Source organism: Schistocerca cancellata, chromosome 5 (assembly GCF_023864275.1).
Source record: "Schistocerca cancellata isolate TAMUIC-IGC-003103 chromosome 5, iqSchCanc2.1, whole genome shotgun sequence".
In the NCBI taxonomy this organism is placed as follows: Eukaryota; Metazoa; Arthropoda; class Insecta; order Orthoptera; family Acrididae; genus Schistocerca; species Schistocerca cancellata.
The window spans coordinates 458,989,431-459,013,956 of record NC_064630.1 but is presented as its reverse complement, the minus strand read 5'-3'; the positions used below and the strand labels follow the sequence as shown (position 1 = coordinate 459,013,956).

General features: G+C 39.3%; 1 protein-coding gene across 2 annotated transcripts in view; it reads left to right on the top strand.

The window, feature by feature from the left end:
- LOC126188045 (ADP-ribosylation factor-like protein 2) overlaps nucleotides 1–24,526 on the top strand; it is a 105,343-nt gene that overhangs the window by 12,414 nt on the left and 68,403 nt on the right. For both annotated transcript variants that reach the window (XM_049929477.1, XM_049929475.1), the window contains exon 3: nucleotides 10,392–10,554. In XM_049929477.1, coding sequence (XP_049785434.1) covers nucleotides 10,392–10,554 — 163 coding nt within the window. The remainder of the gene's footprint in view (nucleotides 1–10,391; nucleotides 10,555–24,526) is intronic.

The following is a 24,526-nucleotide window of genomic DNA, read 5'->3' as shown; positions in this document are numbered from 1 at the left end:
CACTTTTCACTTCACCAGAACACAGTGTGATTGTGGTTTGTTGTGTGTCCCAGCCCAGTCAGTGTTCATTTGTTCACCAGAGAGTTCGGTGCCAAATTTTATCTTTGTGTGTGTGTGTGTGTGTGTGTGTGTGTGTGTGTGTGTGTGTGTGTGTGTGTGTGTGTGTGTGTGGACTTTATCGGTTTGTGCTGTTTTTATTTGTAAAGTTCTTTTAATGTGTTAAATAGTGTGCCCTTGCAGAGTGTAGTGTATTCGTTTAAGACCTGTTTTCCTTCTGCTATTGCCTTCTGTATATGGAAGTTTTCCTCAGTGGTCAGTTTGCTGTATAGGCTGTGGCTGGGTTTTAGTATTCTTAAGTCTGTTTCTATTGTGGTTGGGTGGTGACTGTTGGCTACATGGTGGTCAGCAATTCAAAATTTTTAGGTGTGTCCATTGATGAGAGATTAAATTGGAAGAAACACATTGATGATCTGCTGAAACATTTGAGTTCAGCTACTTATGCAATAAGGGTCATTGTAAATTTTGGTGATAAGCATCGTAGTAAGTTAGCTTACTATGCCTATTTTCACTCATTGCTTGCATATGGCATCATATTTTGGGGTAATTCATCACTGAGGAATAAAGTATTCATTGCACAAAAGCGTGTAATCAGAATAATAGCTGGAGTCCACCCAAGATCATCCTGCAGACATTTATTTAAGGATCTAGGGATATTCACAGTAGCTTCTCAGTATATATACTCTCTTATGAAATTTGTTATTATCAACCAAAACCAATTCAAAAGTAATAGCAATGTGCATAACTACGGTACTAGGAGAAAGGATGATCTTCACTATTCAAGATTAAATCTAACTTTGGCACAGAAAGGGGTGAATTATACTGCCACTAAAGTCTTTGGTCACTTACCAAATAGTATCAAAAGTCTCACAGATAACCAACAAGTATTTAAGAAGAAATTAAAAGAATTTCTGAATGACAACTCCTTCTACTCCATAGAGGAATTTTTAGATATAAATTAAGAAAAAAACCAAACAAATAAATATAAAAAAATTAAAAAAGAAACAAAAAATAAATAAAAAAGTTGTTATATTAACTTAATTATGTTGTTAAATTAACTTAGTCATGTATTGGAAAATTCGACTCGTTCCACATCATCACAAAATATTGTATTCGTGATCCATGGAACTAGTATTAATCTAATCTAATCTCTAATCTAATCTTGTTTTGAAGTTTTTGCATGTTTGTCCTGTGTACACTGACTGGGAAGTATTGCAAGTGAGTTCATATATTCCTGATCTGTTAAATTTATCCACAGGTGTTTCTTGTGTTCTGATCTTTTTCTGTGTTTTGTTCTCCGTCCTGTATCCTATTTGGAGTCCCTGTTTCTTTAATATGTTGCATATTCTGTGAACAATTTTGTTGTTGTAGGCGAGTGTGTGCCATTTCGTTTTGTGTGTGTGTTGTTGCTCTGTTGTGCCTTGTGTGTGGTCATTGTTTGAGTTTTATGTTATTCTGTGCTGGTTGAGCATTTGTGTGTGTATGGTGTGTTCATTTTCATACTGTTTGCATATTTTTTGATTTAACTTGTCTACCATATGGTTAGTATAACTATTTTCTACTGCTATTTGTTTTATTGTGTTTAGTTCTTGTGTGTAGTTCTGTTTGTTCATGGGTGTTCTGTTTAATCTGTGGAGCATGAATCTGAAGTTTGCATGCGTACGTGTCAATGGGTGGTTTGATGGGTTGGGAATAGTGCTGCTTGTGGTTGTCGGTTTCCTGAATATTGTGAAGTTGTGTGTGGTGGTTTTTTTTTTTTTTTTTATGGTGAGATCTAGAAAATGTAGTGTGTTGTTAGTTTCTGTTTCTAATGTGAAGTTAATTTTTGAGTGTAAGTTGTTTATTTCATTGTGTAGCTGTTTTATGTGTGTATGTGGTTCATCAATCAGGCATATTATGTCTTCGACATAACAGTACCAGTATAAAACTTTTTAGTTCTTTGGTTTTACTATGTGTCTGAAGATCATGTTCTCCAGGTTGTTCATGAATATGTTAGCTAGGAGGCCACTGATTGGTGATCCCATTGGCAGTCCTTCATGTTGAGAATAAAATTCTTTGTTGAATACAAAATAATTTTGTGATGTTCTGGTTTTGAGTATGGTTGTTATTTCATTGATGTGTGTGTCTGGTATGTTTCCTTGTTGTTTTAATCTTTGTGTGATGATGTTGATTGTTTCATTTATTGGAATGCAAGTGTACACTGATCTGATGTCGAATGATACGAGGGTTGCTGTGTCCAGTATGTGTATATTCTTGATGCTGTGTATTAACTCCTTTGAGTTTTCCAGATTTCTGTTGTTATGAAACGTGTACAGTTTTTTCAGTAGTGTGTGTGTTTGTTGGGCCAGGTGGTGGGATGGAGCATTTCGGAAGTTAATGACAGGTCTTAATGGGATATTATCCTTGTGAACCTTCGGTAGGGCATTTGGGGTGGGTGCTTTTGGATTTTTCTGTGTCACCCTCTTTACCTGGCCTTTTGGGGATGTATTATTGATGTTTTTCAGTGTCTGTTGAATGTTTTTGTGATATCTTGCTGTTGGATCACTGATAAGTTTTCTCTGTGTATTATTTTTCATCCATAATTACGATAATATTCCCTTTGTCTGCTCTTGTTACTACGGCATTGTTCTGTTTTAATTTCTGTTTAAGTTTGATGGCTGTGATTTCCTCTGATGTTTTATGATTAGAAATAATTCTGGATTTGCGTGCTCTGATTATCTGTGTTATTTCTGCAGCTACTAATTCTCTTGTCGAGTTTGCATTAAAGTTTGGTGTGCTCAGTCTTTCTTGTTCCTGTATAATGTGTTCCGATTACGTTATGAGGTTTTCTATTGTTTTGTGTGATATGTTCGTGTTAATGTTGTGTTCTGGCCCTTTTTCTAGTAGGCTCTTTTCTTTTTTGGTAAGATTTATGTCAGTTAGGTTAACGATTCTGCCATGGAACTTGTGTTGTTGGTTGAGATTATTTTTAGTGGGTGTGTTTGTGCTGTTGATTATTCTGTTAAGTTTTCTGTTTTGTTTCTCTTGTTTTTCTTGCATTACTTTCTGAATATATGCCTTTTCTCTCTCTGTTATTTCCTCAAAGTGAGCTGGTATTATAAATTTGTTTGCCAAATCTAAATGAGTTTGGTAAAGTTCAGTGTTAAGCGACTGCTTTTTAGCTTATAATTCCCTAATACCTTGCTTCAGCCACAAAATCTCCACTCACATGCAACACTTGCCAGTCAGTGTACATAGAACAAACATGCAGAAACTTCAAAACAAGATATTCAGAACATCTCAGAGCTTTAAAAAGCAACAGCTCCCATAGCACATTTGCTGACCACCTTGTAGCCAACAATCACCACACAACCACAATAGAAACAGACTTAAGAATACTAAAACCCAGCCACAGCCTATACAGCAAACTGACCATTGAGGAAAACTTCCATATACAGAAGGTAATAGCAGGAGGACACACACGGACACACACACACACACACACAGACACACACACACACACACACACACACACACACACAAAGATAAAATGCAAACAAAATTCAAATTTGGCGCCGATCTCTCTGATGAACACTGACTGGGCTGGGACACAGTACAAACCACAATCACACTGTGTTCTGATGAAGTGAAAAGTGTTTTACTATGTTATTTGTGGAAAATACTTCTTATAGTTATGTGTGCATCACAACACCTCAGCATGATGTGGAGAATGGAAGTGCTTGCTATACGAATACACAAGTAAAAACGAATATAGGTGCGAAGACATCGCGAAAAACTAAATTACGTTCTAGAAGATAGGTTAACTCCCAGCAAAAAACTTTCTCACCAATATCGTTTGGTTGCACATGACAAGCTACGTGTAGTAATTAACACTCAAGTGATCCAGAAAATTCATGCACACCAAATGTAAAGGTATTTACAAAAAGAAACGATCTGTTGTTTGAACTAAAAATGAACATAATTTTATAATCATTCAATAAAAATGTTCACATTGCAGAATAAATAAAACTGAAAACCCACTGATGATGGCACAGTGGTGACGAAACATATTTGGGTACTGAGAAAAGTGGTATTTTGCATAACTGGCATAGCCCACATCCAACAATTTTAACTGCAAACACAGCCAATACAAGGAGCTGCAAATTAAAATTATGGATCTTCACTTTATGTTTTGTTCCTTCTTTTTTTTTTCCTTTCTAGAAATACTTACTCCGAAGCTATTGTGGCACAGTACTAACACTTCTTCCTCTTTCTGAGCTCAACATGTCACTCATTATGGAAGGATGCTGACTCAGTTTTTCAGGATAGCAAATGGGAAGTTGTGGTACAGAAAATCGCCCAGAGATCACCATTTTGTGTGTGTGTGTGTGTGTGTGTGTTGTGAGTGAAGTGTTGTGAAACAATGTGTTTATAGTGTGTGCAGTGACTGATAGTGAGATATGAGTGAACAATGTGGCATTACATTATTTAATAAGTTAGGTGTAAAAAAAGTATTGTGTACCAGGAGTAAATCTAATGACTGTCTCTAACTAGAAGTCTGTAAATATATGTGTATAAGAATTAGCTTATTTTAGATTGATCTAAATTTGTAAATATATCTAAAAACAAAGAAGATGTGACTTACCAAACGAAAGTGCTGGCAGCTCGACAGACACACAAACAAACACAAACATACACACAAAATTCAAGCTTTCACGACAAACGGTTGCTTCATCAGGAAAGAGGGAAGGAGAGGGAAAGACGAAAGGATGTGGGTTTTAAGGGAGAGGGTAAGGAGTCATTCCAATCCCAGGAGCAGAAAGACTTACCTTAGGGGGAAAAAAGGACACGTATACACTCGCGCACACACACACACACATATCCATCCGCACATACACAGACACAAGCAGACATTTGTAAAGCCAAAGAGTTTGGGAAGAGATGTCAATCGAGGTGGAAGTACAGAGGCAAAGATGTTGTTGAAAGACAGGTGAGGTATGAGCGGTGGCAAATTGAAATTAGAAATTAGCGGAGATTGAGGCCTGGCGGATAACGAGAAGAGAGGATATACTGAAGGGCAAGTTCCCATCTCCGGAGTTCTGACAGGTTGGTGTTAGTGGGAAGTATCCAGATAACCCGGACGGTGTAACGCTGTGCCAAGATGTGCTGGCCATGCACCAAGGCATGTTTAGCCACAGGGTGATCCTCATTACCAACAAACACTGTCTGCCTGTGTCCATTCATGCAAATGGACAGTTTGTTGCTGGTCATTCCCACATAGAAAGCTTCACAGTGTAGGCAGGTCAGTTGGTAAATCACGTGGGTGCTTTCACATGTGGCTCTGTACTTCCGCCTCGACTGACATCTCTGCCCAAACTCTTTGCCTTTACAAATGTCTGCTTGTGTCTGTGTATGTGCGGACGGATATATGTGTGTGTGTGTGTGTGTGTGTGTGAGTGAGTGATCCTTTCGTCTTTCCCTCTCCTTCCCTCTTTCCTGATGAAGCAACCGTTTCTTGCAAAAGCTTGAATTTTGTGTGTATGTTTGTGTTTGTTTGTGTGTCTGTCGACCTGCCAGCACTTTCGTTTGGTAAGTCACATCATCTTTGTTTTTAGATATATTTTTCCCACGTGGAATGTTTCCCTCTATTGTATTCATAAATTTGTAAATACTTTGACAAGTCCTATATCCTTGTAAAAAGAGATCTATGGCTGAATAAAGCTACTACTACTAACTTCTGAGGTATCCTTTCAGGCAACATTGACATAGGCGTAAATGCAGACAATAATAGCTTATGATCTGTGATTGCATGAAATTGATTGCCATACAGGAAAATCCAGAACTTCTGGATACCAAGGAATATTGCCAATATCTCTGTCTCTTTATGGAAATAATTGTCTTGTGCTGTGGTGAACATGCTAGGCCATCTGAACTATTCAGGAACTTACGCATTAGAATGGACTTTGCATGGTGACATGTCCATGGCCAGTGTGACAGATAAATGAGGTCGATATAGTAAGGCAAGGAGCAGTTTGAAGACCTTGCTTCAACTTAAGAAGTTCTTGGTGACTGTCCACAGACCATTGAAAAGGGACCCATTTTCTCTGCAATTGATTCAACAGTCAGCCTGCCGTTGCAATTTGGGGTCCAAATTGGGGTGTAATGTCTGGATTTATGTATGTACTGTGCAAGCCACCTTATGGTGCATGGCGAATGGCACCTTGTGCCACTGCAGGCCATTTCTTCCCCTTTGCTACTCTCAAATGGTGCAAAGGAAAAACAACAGTCTATATGTGTTCATACAAGCCCTAATTTCTCTTTCTTGTGTTCATGGTTATTATGCAAGATGTACGTTGGTGGAAGTAGAATCATTTTGTTGTGAGCCCCAAATGCCAGTTCTCTAAACTTTCTTAATATTGTTTCTTGAAAAGAATGTCATTTTCCATGTAGTGTCTTCCATCTGAGCTCATGGAGCATTTCTGTAATATACAGTTATTGATCAAATCTTCTGGTAACAAATCTAGAAGCACACCTCTGAATTGCTTCTATATCTTATGTGCTTGTTCCATTTCATGTCACTTTACAGTGTTATGCCTTGATATACAAAGGATGCCCAATAACTAAATTTTCCTAGTTTCATGAAAAACATTACATACAATTTATCACACTGAAATAATTTTATTGACACTGTACAATTTCTCTTTTACTTTTCTGTGTAGTTGCCATGTTTTTCCAATCATTTTTGATAATGTGACACAGGTTTTTCCAAACCAGTGTTGTAACAGCCTGGGTTGTAACCAGCTCTTCTCTGTTTTAATTCAGCATCGATGTTGAAGTAATGACGAATGTAAGAGAAACCCAGAGAGGTGGTACCACAGCAATTGGCATCCTGTGGCATGCATGGCAAGGACTGCTTGTACCCCCCCTCCCCTTCTTCTCTTTCTAGTAGTGACGTAACAGTTACCATGGCAAGTGTGTGTTTACAGGTGGCCTGACATGTGTCTAACCTCCTCGCCAAATGCATCAAGCCTTTGTCTGCTTTAGATTAGTGTTAAGCGTACATACATTGACATGTTCCCAAGTGCTGGTGGTTTAGAAGAAATAACACAAGCTAATGTGTTTTACACTTGCTGACAAAAGTGCATAAAGGTTTAATATAAAAAAGAATTACTACTACTACTACTGCAAACAGAAAAGTGTGGAGGCCCTGGCCACCCTTGCTGCCTCTGATCGGCTGCCATTGCTTGATAGACATAGTCTTTTGTCAGTTGCAATGAAACTCCCTCCTCCTATGAAACGCCTTCCTCCTATTACATGTAACCTTTCTTTTTGATGTACATTCTGTACTGAATTTTGGACCTTTTTACTTCAAGTTTCATTCAAGTCTCAGTTATGAGTATAATTTGAAAGCAACAGCTTTCCTGGAAGCCAGTAAATTCAGGAACTTTGTTATTAATGCTTTGACATTTTACTGTTGTAATGTTTGCATTTGAAATGCAACCTTGCCCATAAATATCTTCAGTCCTTTATGTTCTTTGGTATAGGAGTATTAGCAAATGACTGGCACATTTCTTGACAGTTTAATGCTATCATGGCTAATGATATATGTGCTATATACATAATGGAAAGCTGAGAGAAGGGGAATTTCGACATATTGCACTTTAACCTGGCTTGCAAAAGGATGGAAAATACTCATTGGAGGCTTCACATAGTATGTTCCTCCTGAGTCGATCCTGTGACCAATACTTCATCCAGATAACTAATGCTGTGTGGAATATTGGTAATAGTTCGCTCTAAAAATTTCCAAAAGCTTCTGGTACATAATAAATACCAAAAAGTAACCATTATTTTGATAGAGGCTGCAAGGAGTATTTAATAGTAGAATGGATTTGGAATCCTCATCCAGGGGAAGTTGAAAATAAGCTGCTGAAAGGATGATCTTAGAGAAATACCACCCCTGCCAATTTTGGAAATAATTAATTAGGATGTAGAAGGGGGGATGAGTCCACAATTGACTAAGTATGTTTGAAGTCCTCACAATGACATAATACAATGACTGAAGCTGACATGTCCCTGCTATAAGGAATTGGGGACAGCACTTTTAACTTTCCTAAGAGATCCAGTTCTAGTTGGGTGGGCTTTCAAAAATTTTGAAACTGCTGACTGTTTTGATGTAAAATGGATGGGGAAAAAAAAAAGCCAGAAGCCATTCCCAGGCCTAGGGAAAATTGGGAAGCATGTTAGAGAAACAAAGAATTCTCTTCTGCACATGGAACAGTATTCTGAATTGCTTGACATTGTTGGATAGAAAACCCAAAGGCTATATGTGCGTCATGACCAAAAATATTTTCCACTGCTACTACAAAAAAAGGATGGGTCCTGTTTACGTGCTTATATATTAATTCCAGAGTTACCTGGCCTAGTAAGAGGATTTTATAATGAGCGTAATTCTGCAACTTAGCTGCTACTGATTTTAAGGGTGGAGACCCAGTGGGAGATGTAATGGCTAATTAGTAATTAAGACTGAGGCCCCTGCATTAAAAAAGGAATAGAGTGGGAATGCCACAAACTGTTGCTTACAGTGTAAGTCAGCGTGGTGCTACCCTTGACTCCACAATACAATTTATTTGCATTGGTGCACTCGACTGCTGATGGCACAAATATTAACAAAGAGATAGAGGGGCTGGCCAGTACTTACCTCAGCTCAGTACAGCCGATAGATACACACAAAACAAAACCGAAAATTTATGTTCCTAGCTTTCGGAACAAATGTTCCTTCATCAGGGAGGAGAGAGGGAACATTTGTTCCGAAAGCTAGGAACATAAATTTTCGGTTTTGTTTTGTGTGTATCTATCGGCTGTACTGAGCTGAGGTAAGTACTGGCCAGCCCCTCTATCTCTTTGTTAGTATTTGTTTCACATTTCTATATGAGATTTTCCATTAATCATTTAGATGGCACAAATATCTGCTTTAAGACCCTGGCGAAAATGCTTGTAGCAGAACATCATTATAATGTGGTAATGTGGCCAACTATGCCTAGAATAAATAGAAAAATTATCAAGAAAACTAGTCAGTCCGTGAAAATGTCACAGTGGCCAGGTGGAATAAATGTTATGACTCTTGGTTTGATTCGTGTGCAGTCAAGGAGGAGCTGCTCCGCTATTGCCAAGACGGCACAACATTTTTGCATTTCATCAACAGATGGAGTAGGTTGTTCACATTTGGCTGTCGATGTGACAGTCCTGATATCTCTCAGTCTGTGGAAATATAAGTGTGAGATGCTTGTGAAATCTTGAAAGCTCTAGCAATATGCAGAACTATAGTTATAGACGATTCTGAGTACTGTAACATGTGAGCACACACTTAACTGTCCAATGAAAATTTAATCACCAAGTCATATATTAATGATTCTGCATATGGTAGTTCACAAGAACATGTCAACCAGCATTTTCTACTCAGTATGATCCATGATGTGTAACTGCCTTACGATGTTGAAGGAACTATAAGATTAACCATCTCGTTCAGTTTTATACCAAAATGTTTCCTTATGTATAAGGGATGTTCAAAAAGAAATGAGCCGGAGGCATAATTACAGAAACCAGTACCTATATGTTAGAAGTATTAACCCTGGCTGTTGAGACACTTGTCCGTCTGTGACAAAAAACTGTGCATGGCTATTACGGATATTGATAATTTTTACTTATGGACCGTCTGACAGCAACTGAATATAAAACAATTTTAGTGCCATACGCGTTTTGCCTTTATTTTCTGCAAGGCATCATCAGTGGCAGGTTGCGTGGACAATTTCTTACATATTACGCTCCTGTTGCATTTTTGGTGTAGTTCTTCTTCTCAGGAATGGCAGTTTGCAGTATTTTTTTCCCACATTCCACAGCACTGTGAACTGAACGCTTGTTTCAATGCAATGTTTTGGTTTCTGTTTCTGACTGCCAGATCTTTGTATTTATTAATGTACTCATAAATCAATTTTACCAAATGATGCATCATCTCTCTTCAGAAACTATGGTTTCAGTGTCAGTGTTAAGAATGGTTATTTTAAGAATACTACCAAATAAATTAGTTATGTCATCTTTGTAACTGAAAGTAGCCCAAACCCAGCTGTGGAGTCCCTAAATCTTTTAAAGGGACTGCCAACATAGCTTCTTTGAAAGGGTGTGGCTGATTTCTTTCACCTTCCTTCCCCTTTCCAAGCTTGTGTTCCAACCCTAGTTATGGATGTTATACCCTTATCTTCCTTTCATCCCGAGCCCAGCAGCATTGCAAGACTTCTGCTCTACTATTTGCAATAGACTTTCCCATCCATGATATTGTTTTTTATCTTTGTTTATAACAGGTACAAGCTGAATGTTTGGGATGTAGGTGGCCAAAAATCCCTGCGTTCTTATTGGAGGAACTATTTTGAAACAACTGATGGCCTAATTTGGGTTGTTGATAGTGCTGACAAGCGGAGACTGGAGGATTGCTGTAAAGAATTGCACACACTTTTAGAAGAAGAAGTAAGTCAAAATTAAAACAAACAGCAAAAATATTGACTTTTAGTATTCTGTACCTCAGAATAAGATATTCATTTATGTAACTTGTGCAAGGGCACTGAATAAGTGACTCATAATGTATGTCACAGTATCTTTCATCTCCAATTTAGTTAGCTAATTACATGCAGTATCACTTTAATGTTTCCAAAACATGCTGCAAATTTTCCTGATGATCAGAAAGACATATAATCTGCAGTATCTGCACCAGTCTTAAAAATATTATTACTCTGGTTAAAATTATATTGCACATTATCAGAGAGGACTTAATGCAGTGAAAACCCTATTTTTCATTGTAATGTTGTCCATACATAGAAACCACAAAATTGAGGAAAATGCAGAATCGAGGAAAAATTTAAAAACCCCAAAATAAGAGTAAAACATATGTAATTGTCATATATGATTAAAAATTCCGATCTTCACCAATATATTGTATAAAATCTGTATAAGTAGAGCAAATTAAATGTAAAATACAAAGTTTATACAATAATTTGCGGTAATGAATTTCAGTTCTTAAAATATCACAGACGTGTAAGAACAAGTAAAACTCGTCAAAAATTGAAATTGGTGTCTGGGTAAAGTTAATCAAGCTATTTTGCGACATACCACAACCACAAATTCTACCTCAGAACGCATGTTTTTGAGTCATATTTCCTTTGTGTTCACCAGAAAATAGCAAAAATTTATGAACTTGGTGGATTAAACTGAAAACTATGAAGTTAGGTGAAAGGTGTTGTAATCTATCATATGGGGATGTGTGTGTTCCTTCTGTAGTCAGTGGCAGTGGGTTGAGTAGACTTCAAGCCATGTACACACTAAACTTGAAACATGTTTCTGGCTACTTGATGTGGACACCATTTGGAAACCTCTATCAAAACACGGAAACAGCTATACATAACAATGTCTGTGCAAAGGAAACAATGTTTCAGGGCAGCTACCACATCACCTCTGCACTGTGCAAGTGAAGTTTATATGTCACATTGTGTTGTCTGTTGTACATAGTTGTTATATATTTTGTTTTCTCATGTTGTGTTAAGTTTTTCTGGGGGAGCGGGAGGGGGATTGCAGTGGGCAAAATTGTAGGCTGTTGATTTGTTATCGTTGTACCAGACTGAAGGGTGCTTGTGGAATATATGAAGCAAGCAGTACAAGAACAGCACTCAGACAAGACATTGCAGATACTGCTGCTGCATTTGGTAGAACGCCGAGAAAGACTGTGGAGAAGATAAGGTCATTTGTTGTAGCTTGTTTCAAAATGTGAAATACTCAAGGCTCTGGAATGAAACTCCTCTCGACAAAAAATGAAAAAAATGAAGATAAACGGCATATCTGTTTGTAATTGCTTTCCTGAAATTTCTTCCTTTTTTTTTAAGAAACAGTGATACCATATTTGCTAGAAATTCTAAGTGAAATTACGGAAACTAGAGCTGTTTTCCATATTCAGTTTCTATATATAGCAAGTTTTTCGCATCAGTTGTTCTGTAGTATGCTTTTGGTCACCAAAGAAGACTGCATGCAAACCAACAAATTGATTTCATACAACTAATCCGATTTTATTAACCATTATGAACTACTATACAAACTCTCCATCAAAATAATATCATAGTTTTTAAACCAATTATGAAATTCCTTGATAAACGCAGCCTTATTCTGTAAAACTACAAAACAATGACAGATGCTTATGGCTTTAAGGTCACAAGTCACGATATATAAATAAAAAAAGAGTGAACGACGATGATGTCTTTCATTTGGTTTGCATAAAACTTCAAGTATTAATAATGCAGCAGCACGTATTACAGTTTCCTTGTCTCTAGACATGACATGGCAGACAATACGAAAATAATACAACAAATAGCATTGCAAACTATGCGAATATGCTGAGAAATGTTTGCTGCCAGTGTGGATAGAAAGAGAGAGACAAGAAACAAAGTCATAAACAAATGGGAAATACTGTAGGAAAAATGTTTTCAGTGGCAGTGTTGATGTGGCTTCACAGAACTTTTTGCAGTGGTCATTCCACCAGTGGGCTTTTGACTATCAACTTCTGCGAGCCATGTGGATGACCCCTGTGTGAAGTGTGTATTTTGATTATTAATTTCCTTCATAGTGTGTGACATATGTGCGCGGTATGCCATTTCAAAACAGTGATACATTTAAAATACCATATCACAAATACATCACACTATCATCAAATGTCAATTAATAAAGCATTAACAGTGTAAGGCTTAAAGAGATTTTATGATAACTAATGCATAATACACAATTCAGAGGAGTAAGCTGCAGTGTAATGGATAACGTCATGTTTAGCTGAGTTAGAGGTTAGAGGTTACAACTTGATGCATGCCAATTTTTTTTTTTTTAGCATTGTTATCATGTTCATTATGATCATAATACAATATGCTCTGCAATAATTGATGTTGTTGATTGTTTGTCTGGTTGGAGAACAAAGAATGAAATAAATATTTTGCTGTTTATTTCCGAATGTGTGGTCATTCCCGGGTGTGTAGTTAGGCAGAAACCTAAGAGGACAGGTTACATTTATGTGAGTGAAACAGGCAGCAATAAAAGTCATATTCTTCCTTGTCACAAATACTTTGCTGTTTATTTCAGAATATGTGGCAATTTACTAGTGCGTAGTGAGCAAGAACATAAGACAACAGCTTAAATTGCGGCAAGTGAAATGATGAGCAATAAAATTCATACTCTTCCCTGTTACAAATAGTTCACACATTCACCTGCAATGGTGGCCTAGAACTGGGAATCTCCTCTCCGTCCATGTCTGGCCACTTCTTAATGAACTCGATGTTTCCCCTCTACCACCTTTCCTATGGGTCCACTTATGTACACCCCGATGCTTCATATCTCGGTCACTGCTTTGGATGGACCTGTCACAAGGCCCAAAAGGCTCCATTCCACCTGAAGCCCTGCACCAGCAATTTCTCTCTCTTGTCAGTTAGTTTGAGGGCTCAGAAATACTCTACACAGCTGGATCAATGGTTGACGGTCTTGTTGGCTTTGCTTATGCTCTAGCTGGCAATACTGAACAGCACTCCTTACCAGATGGCTGCAGTGTTTTCACTGCAGAGTTGATAGCCATCTATCATACTCTTGAGCATATCCGCTCCTATGCTGATGAGTCTTTCATCATCTGTTGTGACTCCTTAAGCAGCCTACAAGCTCTTGACCAGTGCTTCCCTCAGCATTGTTTGGTAATGACCATCCAGGAGTCTCTTTATGCCCTCGGGAACAGTGGACGTTCAGTGACCTACATCTACATCTACATCTACATTTATACTCCGCAAGCCACCCAACGGTGTGTGGCGGAGGGCACTTTACGTGCCACTGTCATTATCTCCCTTTCCTGTTCCAGTCGCGTATGGTTTGCGGGAGGAACGACTGTCTGAAAGCCTCTGTGCGCGCTCTAATCTCTCTAATTTTACATTTGTGATCTCCTCGGGAGGTATAAGTAGGGGGAAGCAATATATTCGATACCTCATCCAGAAACGCACCCTCTCGAAACCTGGTGAGCAAGCTACACTGCGATGCAGAGCGCCTCTCTTGCAGAGTCTGCCACTTGAGTTTGTTAAACATCTCCGTAACGCTATCACGGTTACCAAATAACCCTGTGACGAAACGCGCCGCTCTTCTTTGTATCTTCTCTATCTCCTCCGTCAACCCGATCTGGTACGGATCCCACACTGATGAGCAATACTCAAGTATAGGTCGAACGAGTGTTTTGTAAGCCACCTCCTTTGTTGATGGACTACATTTTCTAAGGACTCTCCCAATGAATCTCAACCTGGTACCCGCCTTACCAACAATTAATTTTATATGATCATTCCACTTCAAATCGTTCCGCACGCATACTCCCAGATATTTTGGAGAAGTAACTGCTACCAGTGTTTGTTCCGCTATCATATAATCATACAATAAAGGATCCTTCTTTCTATGTATTCGCAATACATTACATTTGTCTATGTTAAGGGTCAGTTGCCACTCCCTGCACCAAGTGCCTATCCGCTGCAGATCTTCCTGCATTTCGCTACAATTTTCTAATGCTGCAACTTCTCTGTATACTACAGCATCATCCGCGAAAAGCCGCATGGAACTTTCGACACTATCTACTAGGTCATTTATGTATATTGTGAAAAGCAATGGTCCCATAACACTCCCCTGTGGCACGCCAGAGGTTACTTTAATGTCTGTAGACGTCTCTCCGTTGATAACAACATGCTGTGTTCTGTTTGCTAAAAACTCTTCGATCCAGCCACACAGCTGGTCTGATATTCCGTAGGCTCTTACTTTGTTTATCAGGCGACAGTGCGGAACTGTATCGAACGCCTTCCGAAAGTCAAGAAAAATAGCATCTACCTGGGAGCCTGTATCTAATATTTTCTGGGTCTCATGAACAAATAAAGCGAGTTGGGTTTCACACGATCGCTGTTTCCGGAATCCATGTTGATTCCTACATAGTAGATTCTGAGTTTCCAAAAACGACATGATACTCGAGCAAAACACATGTTCTAAAATTCTACAACAGATCGACGTCAGAGATATAGGTCTATAGTTTTGCGCATCTGCTCGACGACCCTTCTTGAAGACTGGGACTACCTGTGCTCTTTTCCAATCATTTGGAACCTTCTGTTCCTCTAGAGACTTGCGGTACACGGCTGTTAGAAGGGGGGCAAGTTCTTTCGCGTACTCTGTGTAGAATCGAATTGGTATCCCGTCAGGTCCAGTGGACTTTCCTCTGTTGAGTGATTCCAGTTGCTTTTCTATTCCTTGGACACTTACTTCGATGTCAGCCATTTTTTCGTTGGTGCGAAGATTTAGAGAAGGAACTGCAGTGCGGTCTTCCTCTGTGAAACAGCTTTGGAAAAAGGTGTTTAGTATTTCAGCTTTACGCTTGTCATCCTCTGTTTCAATGCCATCATCATCCCGGAGTGTCTGGACATGATGTTTCGAGCCACTTACTGATTTAACGTAAGACCAGAACTTCCTAGGATTTTCTGTCAAGTCGGTACCTAGTATTTTGCTTTCGAATTCACTGAACGCTTCACGCATAGCCCTCCTTACGCTAACTTTGACATCGTTTAGCTTCTGTTTGTCTGAGAGGTTTTGGCTACGTTTAAACTTGGAGTGAAGCTCTCTTTGCTTTCGCAGTAGTTTCCTAACTCTGTTGTTGTACCACGGTGGGTTTTTCCCGTCCCTCACAGTTTTACTCGGCACGTACCTGTCTAAAACGCATTTTACGATTGCCTTGAACTTTTTCCATAAACACTCAACATTGTCAGTGTCGGAACAGAAATTTTCGTTTTGATCTGTTAGGTAGTCTGAAATCTGCCTTCTATTACTCTTGCTAAACAGATAAACCTTCCTCCCTTTTTTTATATTCCTATTAACTTCCATATTCAGGGATGCTGCAACGGCCTTATGATCACTGATTCCCTGTTCTGCACTTACAGAGTCGAAAAGTTCGGGTCTATTTGTTATCAGTAGGTCCAAGATGTTATCTCCATGAGTCGGTTCTCTGTTTAATTGCTCGAGGTAATTTTCGGATAGTGCACTCAGTATAATGTCACTCGATGCTCTGTCCCTACCACCCGTCCTAAACATCTGAGTGTCCCAGTCTATATCTGGTAAATTGAAATCTCCACCTAAGACCATAACATGCTGAGAAAATTTATGTGAAATGTATTCCAAATTTTCTCTCAGTTGTTCTGCCACTAATGCTGCTGAGTCGTGGGGTCAGTAAAAGGAGCCAATTATTAACCTAGCTTGGTTGTTGAGTGTAACCTCCACCCATAATAATTCACAGGAACTATCCACTTCTACTTCACTACAGGATAAACTACTACTAACAGCGACGAACACTCCACCACCGGTTGCATGCAATCTATCCTTTCTAAACACCATCTGTGCCTTTGTAAAAATTTCGGCAGAATTTATCTCTGGCTTCAGCCAGCTTTCTGTACCTATAACGATTTCAGCTTCGGTGCTTTCTATCAGCGCTTGAAGTTCCGGTACTTTACCAACGCAGCTTCGTTTGAACCCCAGGACATGTTGGAATACCAGGCAATGAACTTGCTGATAGCCTGGGCAAACAGGCTACTGGTAAGCCAACTCTGGAGATCGGTCTGCCAGAGACTGATCTCCTGTCAGTCTTCTGCCACAAAGTTTTTGTGATCTAGGATACTGAATGGCGCACCCTCAGTACCCCAAACAAACTCCATGTTATCAAAGAGACAACAAATTTGTGACAGTCATCCATGTGAGCCACTTGCGGGGATTCTGTTGTCATTTTCCGGCTCTGCATCACCTGTACTTGTCTAATACATGGTCACCTTTCTGTCGTGAGCACCTACCTTGGTGTCACTGTGGCTCTCGTATGACTTGTCATCCACCTCTTGTTGGACTGCCCAATTTTACCCGCTCTGGCAGTTGGACTGCCCAATTTTAGCCGCTCTGCGGCAGACTTTTAACCTTTCCAGCACCCTACCTACAGTGTTGGGTGACAATGCCTCCATGGCCGATTTAGTTTTACATTTTATTTGTGAGGGTTTTTTTTATTTTTTTTTTATTTTTTTATTTTTTATTTTTTTTTTTTTTAAATCATATTGTCTGAGGTTGTGCACCTGGCCTTCTCTCCTAGCCCTCCACCATCCCTCCCTTCTACCTCTTCGTCATTCTTTCGTTGATTTTGTTTACTTTGGTGTTCATCTTTTCCCTATGTGTGTTCTTCTCGCCTTGTCTTTCAGGCTGGTGATTTTAGTATGTTGCTGAGTGGCTAGCTCTTCCTTTTCTATCATTGCGATCAGCCTGCCCAGGCCATCTGCTGTGTGATTTTATTACCTACCTCCATCTGTTTCCCCATTTGGTTTGCTTTTCCTTTGACTGTCCATTTCCCATTTTGGTTCGCTTCTTTTGTTTTCTCTTTTGGTATGGTTCCTCATTAGTTTTACGCCCTTTTACTCCCCCCCCCCCCACCCCCAATCATTTGTTTTTTAATTGTTTTCCCTTGAGACTTGTTTGCTCGAGGAAAAAGGGCTGATGACCCTGTAGTTTGGTCCCTTTATACCTCAAACTAGCCAACCAACCAACACACCCACCCTTCCTACATTAATTGTCGGAGGGGGGGGGGGGGGGCAGACCTAGATTGCTCTGTATTTCATTAAAAATGGAGAATCCAAAAAAGAGATTACAAACTATGACTCATATGGCAATGCTAAAGCACCAAAGAATGCATTACAGCAATGTATGCAGTGACATTCCATATGACAGAAGGAAGGAGCCAATTAACGTATCTGGTGCCACACCATGCAAACATCGAAGACAGGTGTCAAGCCATGTGCTGCAAGAACACACCAGTGGCAAATCAAGTAATTGCCTCCTGTAGATAACTAAGCCAACAGGTACCCATGATGGACAGTCCATTCTGCCCTGAAAAAGGTGGACAAAATGTATATTTTTCAGTGTGTCCTGATTTGTGAAGACTACTGTCACCAGTGAACTAAGAAAAGTTAGATTGCAATTCAAAACATAGGAAAAAAGCCCAAAACAGTCTGATCATCTTAAATTCATCATTTAAAATGAGCCAGAGGCACTGCCCAAAGATAAATACATTGAAATCAGCCTTGAGTGACCCGAAAAGTTTGTGTACCCTTCTGCTGTCATAAACTTTACAACTTGGTGAAGAGAAAAGGGGAAAGCAAAGAAAAACATTCCTGATGAAATTGATGTCTTTCTCAGTGGAACCTAAATGGCTTCAAGTCACATGGGAGGCCCTGTGTTAGTGTTTTCAGGAAACCTGTTCCAATACTAAAGAGCTATACCATCCACTGCAAGGATTACTACATTGGATACAGGGATTATGGACTACAAGCAGTTGATTATGATCCAAACAGGATAACGGTACACTCACACTTAACCTCAACAAGTGAAGAATCTGGTGCTGTCTCAGGAACTAGGTGTCCCCGATAATGGTGATCACATACACTGAAGCAGTGCTACACAGAGCTCCTCTGTTGTAGGGCTTTCAACCTGCCCTCCATTCCTCGTGGGTTATTCTCAAAGGAGGCTATCAAGAAACGTAATTGAATAAATACAGGTAAATTTCCCTCCAAGGTTGTCTGATGTAATAATGAAAGTTCATTTAACACTGAAGAATGGGAATCTTTATATTCTAATTTTCTTCAGTAGTGTGACTGCCTTTTGCTGAAATTGCCATCCATCACTGTGATGATATAACTTGATATTTCCCATGTTTTATTAATCTTAGTGAATGCTGATATTAATCTAGGTGGCTTTCACCTCATTTGGGTGCAAAATATACCAAATTTTAAAAGGCCAAGTGTAATATTGCTGAAATTTTCATCTCTCTTTGTGGACTTTGAATTACTTCATAGTTTTTAAAGGTATTTAGTTGTCAATAGATGTTGTAGGAAAGTTTTGGATTAAATGAGATCACTCACTGAAAAGCAGAAGTATCGATTTGTTACTAGGCCCACACACCCACACACACACACACACACACACACACACACACACACACACACACGCACGCACTCAACCAAAAAAAAAAAAAAAATAAATAAATAAAATAAAATAAAAAAAAAACAGCTTAATAGCTTTCAGAGTAATCCTTTAAGAGCTGGAATAAAAAAACACACACACATACACACACACACACACACACACACACACACACACATATATATATATATATATATATATATATATATACAGGGTGTTACAAAAAGGTACGGCCAAACTTTCAGGAAACATTCCTCACACACAAATAAAGAAAAGATGTTATGTGGACATGTGTCTGGAAGCGCTTAATTTCCATGTTAGAGCTCATTTTAGTTTCGTCAGTATGCACTGTACTTCCTCGATTCACCGCCAGTTGGCCCAATTGAAGGAAGATAATATTGACTTCGGTGCTTGTGTTGACGTGCTACTCATTGCTCTACAGTACTAGCATCAAGCACATCAGTACGTAGCATCAACAAGTTAGTGTTCATCACGAACGTGGTTTTGCAGTTGTTTACAATGTTTACAAACGCGGAGTTGGCAGATGCCCATTTGATGTATGGATTAGCATGGGACAATAGCCGTGGCACACTACGTTTGTATTGAGACAGATTTCCAGAATGAAGGTGTCCCGACAGGGACGTTCGAAGCAATTGATCGGCATCTTAGGGAGCACGGAACATTCCAGCCTATGACTCGCGTCTGAAGAAGACCTAGAACGACGAGGACACCTGCAATGGACAAGGCAATCCTTCGTGCAGTTGACGATAACCCTAATGTCAGCATCAGAGAAGTTGTTGCTGTACAAGGTAACATGGATCACGTCACTGTATGGAGAGTGCTACGGGAGAACCAGTTGTTTCCGTACCATGTACAGCGTGTGCAGGCACTATCAGCAGCTGATTGGCCTCCACGGGTACACTTCTGCGAATGGTTCATCTAACAATGTGTCAATCCTCATTTCAGTGCAAATGTTCTCTTTATGGATGAGGCTTCATACCAACATTATCAAATTGTAAATTTTCACAATCAACATGTGTGGACTGACGAGAATCCGCACGCAATTGTGCAATCACGTCATCAACACAGATTTTCTGTGAACGTGTGGGCAGGCATTGTTGGTGATGTCTTGATTGGGCCCCATGTTCTTCCACCTACGCTCAGTGGAGCACGTTATCATGATTTCATACAGGATTCTCTACCTGTGCTGCTAGAACATGTGCCTTTACAAGTACGACACCACATGTGGTTCATGCACGATGGAGCTCCTGCACATTTCAGGTGAAGTGTTCGTACGCTTCTCAACAACAGATTCGGTGACTGATGGATTGGTAGAGGCGGACCAATTCCATGGCCTCCACGCTCTCCTGACCTCAACCCTCTTGACTTTCATTTATGGGGGCATTTAAAAGCTCTTGTCTACGCAACCCCGGTACCAAAAGTAGAGACTCTTCATGCTCGTATTGTGGACGGCTGTGATACAATACGCCATTCTCCAGGGCTGCATCAGCACATCAGGGATTCCATGCGACGGAGGGTGATTGCATGTATCCTCGCTAACAGAGGACATTTTGAACATTTCCTGTAACAAAGTGTTTGAAGTCACGCTGGTACGCTCTGTTGCTGTGTGTTTCCATTCCATGATTAATATGATTTGAAGAGAAGTAATAAAATGAGCTCTAACATGGAAAGTAAGTGTTTCCGGACACATGTCCACGTAACATATTTTCTTTCTTTGCGTGTGAGGAATGTTTCCTGAAAGTTTGGCCATACGTTTTTGTAACACCCTGTATATAAAAATAGAGGGAAACATTCCACGCGGGGAAAAATATATCTAAATACAAAGATTCTGTAACTTACCAAACGAAAGCGTTGGTACGTTGATAGAGACAATAACAAACACAAACACAAATTTCAGACTTTTATATATATCCAGGAGTGCACTTGCACCTAGGCCCCTACATGCTGTCAGTGCACCACAGAGGGGCATAGTTGTGTGTACATTTTACTTTAGGTCATAAAGGGATTACTCTGAAAGCTAGCCAGTTTTCTTTCTTTCTGTGTCTGCCTGTTGACAACTCATTGCTACTGCTTTTAAGTTGTTAATAGACTTGTCTAACTTCTCTGCTTTTTTCTGTTGTGATTGTTTTCAGTGTACTTTAGTCAGATTCTTTTATAACTGTTATTGTGCTTGACAAGATTACTTCACCTAATATTTTTGAAGTATCCAGTTGTCAGAAGACTTGATTAACTTGTTATGTGCTATTTTCTTTTCTTTCAGACATTTATTGTTTGTTTTTAGTGCTGTTTTAATCATGTCCTACGAGTTTTTTGTCTTTTCATAAACTGACTGTATTCACTTAAAATACTTTTTGTTTTCTCAGAAACTTAAGAAAAGTAACAGTCCAATAGATGCACGTGATTGAGATTGTTCATTATACCTTCAAAATCTATTAGCTTTTCCTCCCACACTTTACAGCATTTCTCACAACACTTTCTACACATCAAACCCAGTTCTCTTAAGATCTTACTTAGGATTTGAATCTGGTTGATTATTTGAAGTTAATATTTGCTTTTTGCACTGGTCTTCTTGAAATTCTATCTAAATTTTGGCAAAGAACTGAAGACTATTATGCATGAGAATAGTTACATGTCTAACTGTGTTTGAAAAATAGACATAAAAAAGTTTTTTAATCGTAATATTGCTGTTCACCTTCCTCAGTGGATAAGACTGCATGTATTTTTAAAACAGTTACATGAAAGTTACGATGTGAGTCAAAATGAATTTTGATCTAGGCTGAAATTTACTGTGCTACTTTTCTAACTATACTGTACACCTATCTGCATAAATAACACTAGTTTTTAACAGTTATCTGAAGACTTTTGTGTCTTTCAGACTCTTCTTGACATTCTATAAATGTACATTAATTTACATTTTATAAGTGTAGATTAACTTACATTTTGTGGGTAATGTCAGCTCATTAAAACTATGCATCTATTTAGAATGTAGAATATGAACTTTTAAAATTTGAGCATAAAGGCTAAGGCTTCTTTGTCGATCATGGTATATTTGTATATTCCCTTGTGCTGAGTAACCTACTCTTCTTCAGTGACACACTCACTACTGAATGTGCCCAGCTAGAACTCGAAATAAATCTTGGGTGAACAGCCTGGTATGAGTGTACATAGGACACAATATTTCGGCAATTGACGACGTTGCCATCATCAGCGCACCTGATGGCAACGTGGTCGATTGCCGAAATATTGTGTCCTATGCACACTCATACCAGGCTGTTAACCCGAGATTTATTTCATCATAAAATACGCCTGGAGAAATTGAAGAATCACAAGCTAGAACTTGTCCAATAAATTAGGACATGGAAAATAGTTGCCATGGACAACTTAGATTTACTCAGTGGAATTACTGCTTTTTGGTATCTTTGTAACATTCATTATGCGTCTATCTTTTATAGCTTCCATACCACTGAATCTGTGATACTGGGGGTGAATCATCGTTGGAAATCACATAAAACAAGGAAAAATTGTAGTTGCCTTTTGTATATTGGAGCTTGGAAGTTTTGTAACTGCTGTTAATTTTGCTGGAACTGGTTTGTTTGACCTCTGCTTAAGACAATATTACTACTCAGGGCACATATTGGTTGGAAGCACCGATGATGGCTGTTAATCAGTTGAAATCGATTTGCAAAAGTGAATAAATAAAACATGATTTTGTGACTGGTTGCTGTATATTTGGTAATATTATGGTTTACGGTCGCTGCACGACTTGGGAACCACATGGAGCCCACCATTCATAACTTCCACTTTTGTCTGTCCATAGCCAGTCTTTTCATTTCTGAATATTTGCCTCCTTTGATATTGTCCAGCATTTTATATCTTCTTTTTCCTCTTCCCCCTTTTCCCTCCACCATTCCTTCTATTACTTCCTTCACTAAACAGTACCTCCTCAAACAATGTCCAATCCAGTTCCGTTTTCCCCTTCTTGATGACTTTCAGCATGTTTCTTTCTTTTCCAACTGAAACCACCACTGGAATTACTTCCCTAGACGTTCATGGGATGGACCCCTTTGTACAATATTCCAGAGGTAAAACTTCCCCTCAGTCGGATCTCTGGGAGGGGAATACAACAAGGAAAGAAGGGTGGCAATATAAAAATTATAAATCAGATCAATTTGAAAAACTTGAAGAGCTATTACAGAAATTTAAATGAATAAACTCACAAGCTGAGACCTGATTAGTATGTATTGGGAATTGCAATTAGCTCAAGAGAACTGCAAGTATACCACACTAGCGAACCCGGCACTGCTTCGCAATTGCTAAATATATATATGTGGGAACTGGATATGTGTCCTAGACTCATCCTCCCTCTCCCTGCCCCCCCCCCCCCCTTTTGTCCATCTCTTCCTCCTCCTCACCCCTCTCTCTCTGCCAATCACCTCCTTGCCCCTGCCCTCCATCTCCTACGCGCCCTCTCTCTCTGTTCACCTCCTCCTTTCCCCTCTCTTTATTCATTTTTTTATTTCCTCCCCCCCCCCCCCCCCCCCCCCCACACACACACACACCAACCACCCCTTTTTCTCTGTCAATCTTTTCTTCCTCCCTCTCTCTGACCTGACACTTGTTTATTGTTATTGCAAACGAAACCTTGATTGGTAACTGAAGTCACTTAAAATGAATGGCTAAACTGGTTGGTATAATAGGTGTATGGGGTATGAGAGAGACTGTCTGCCAAGGGATCTGTAAGGATAGGAGTCTCAATGTATTTTGCATAATTTTAATCTGCAAATGTGTAGGATTACAAAGTTTCAGATGATTCAGATTTCACAGTAAGTACTGCAACCATAAGCTGATAAAATGTAAATACAACTTTCCTGATTTCTGTTAAAACCAAATGTGAGGTAGAAAACAACATAGTATATTGTTGTGGAGAGAGAGAATATGTAGCAGAGAAACAATGTGTCTAATGCCTTACTACTGTAGTTGAAAGTGACTGGCCAAAAGTTTTATTTGTGACAGTCTTTTTGTTGTGCTAATCTGCGACTCAGCATCTCTGCTATATGGTGAATGGCAACTTTCCTTTTCATAATGTTGTTACTTTCTATCCTGGGTTTTCTATTTATCATACACATTAAAAAATATATAGCCTATGTTCATATAAATGTTTCCTATATTATTGTGCAGGTGTGTGCCTAGGTGGTGCAGTCCAGTTATCGCTGGGCCATATGAAGTGTTCGTGCACAAGGGCTATCAATTGCCCAAGCATTGGGGCTAGACAGGCTGTGGAGGGGCTCAAAAGCTGACTGGGGAAGTCGGGAAGGAGGTAGGGGTGTACGCATTCTGTAGGGTCTTCTAGGCAGTTGCAACTTACATGGAAGTTGTACCGAATGTA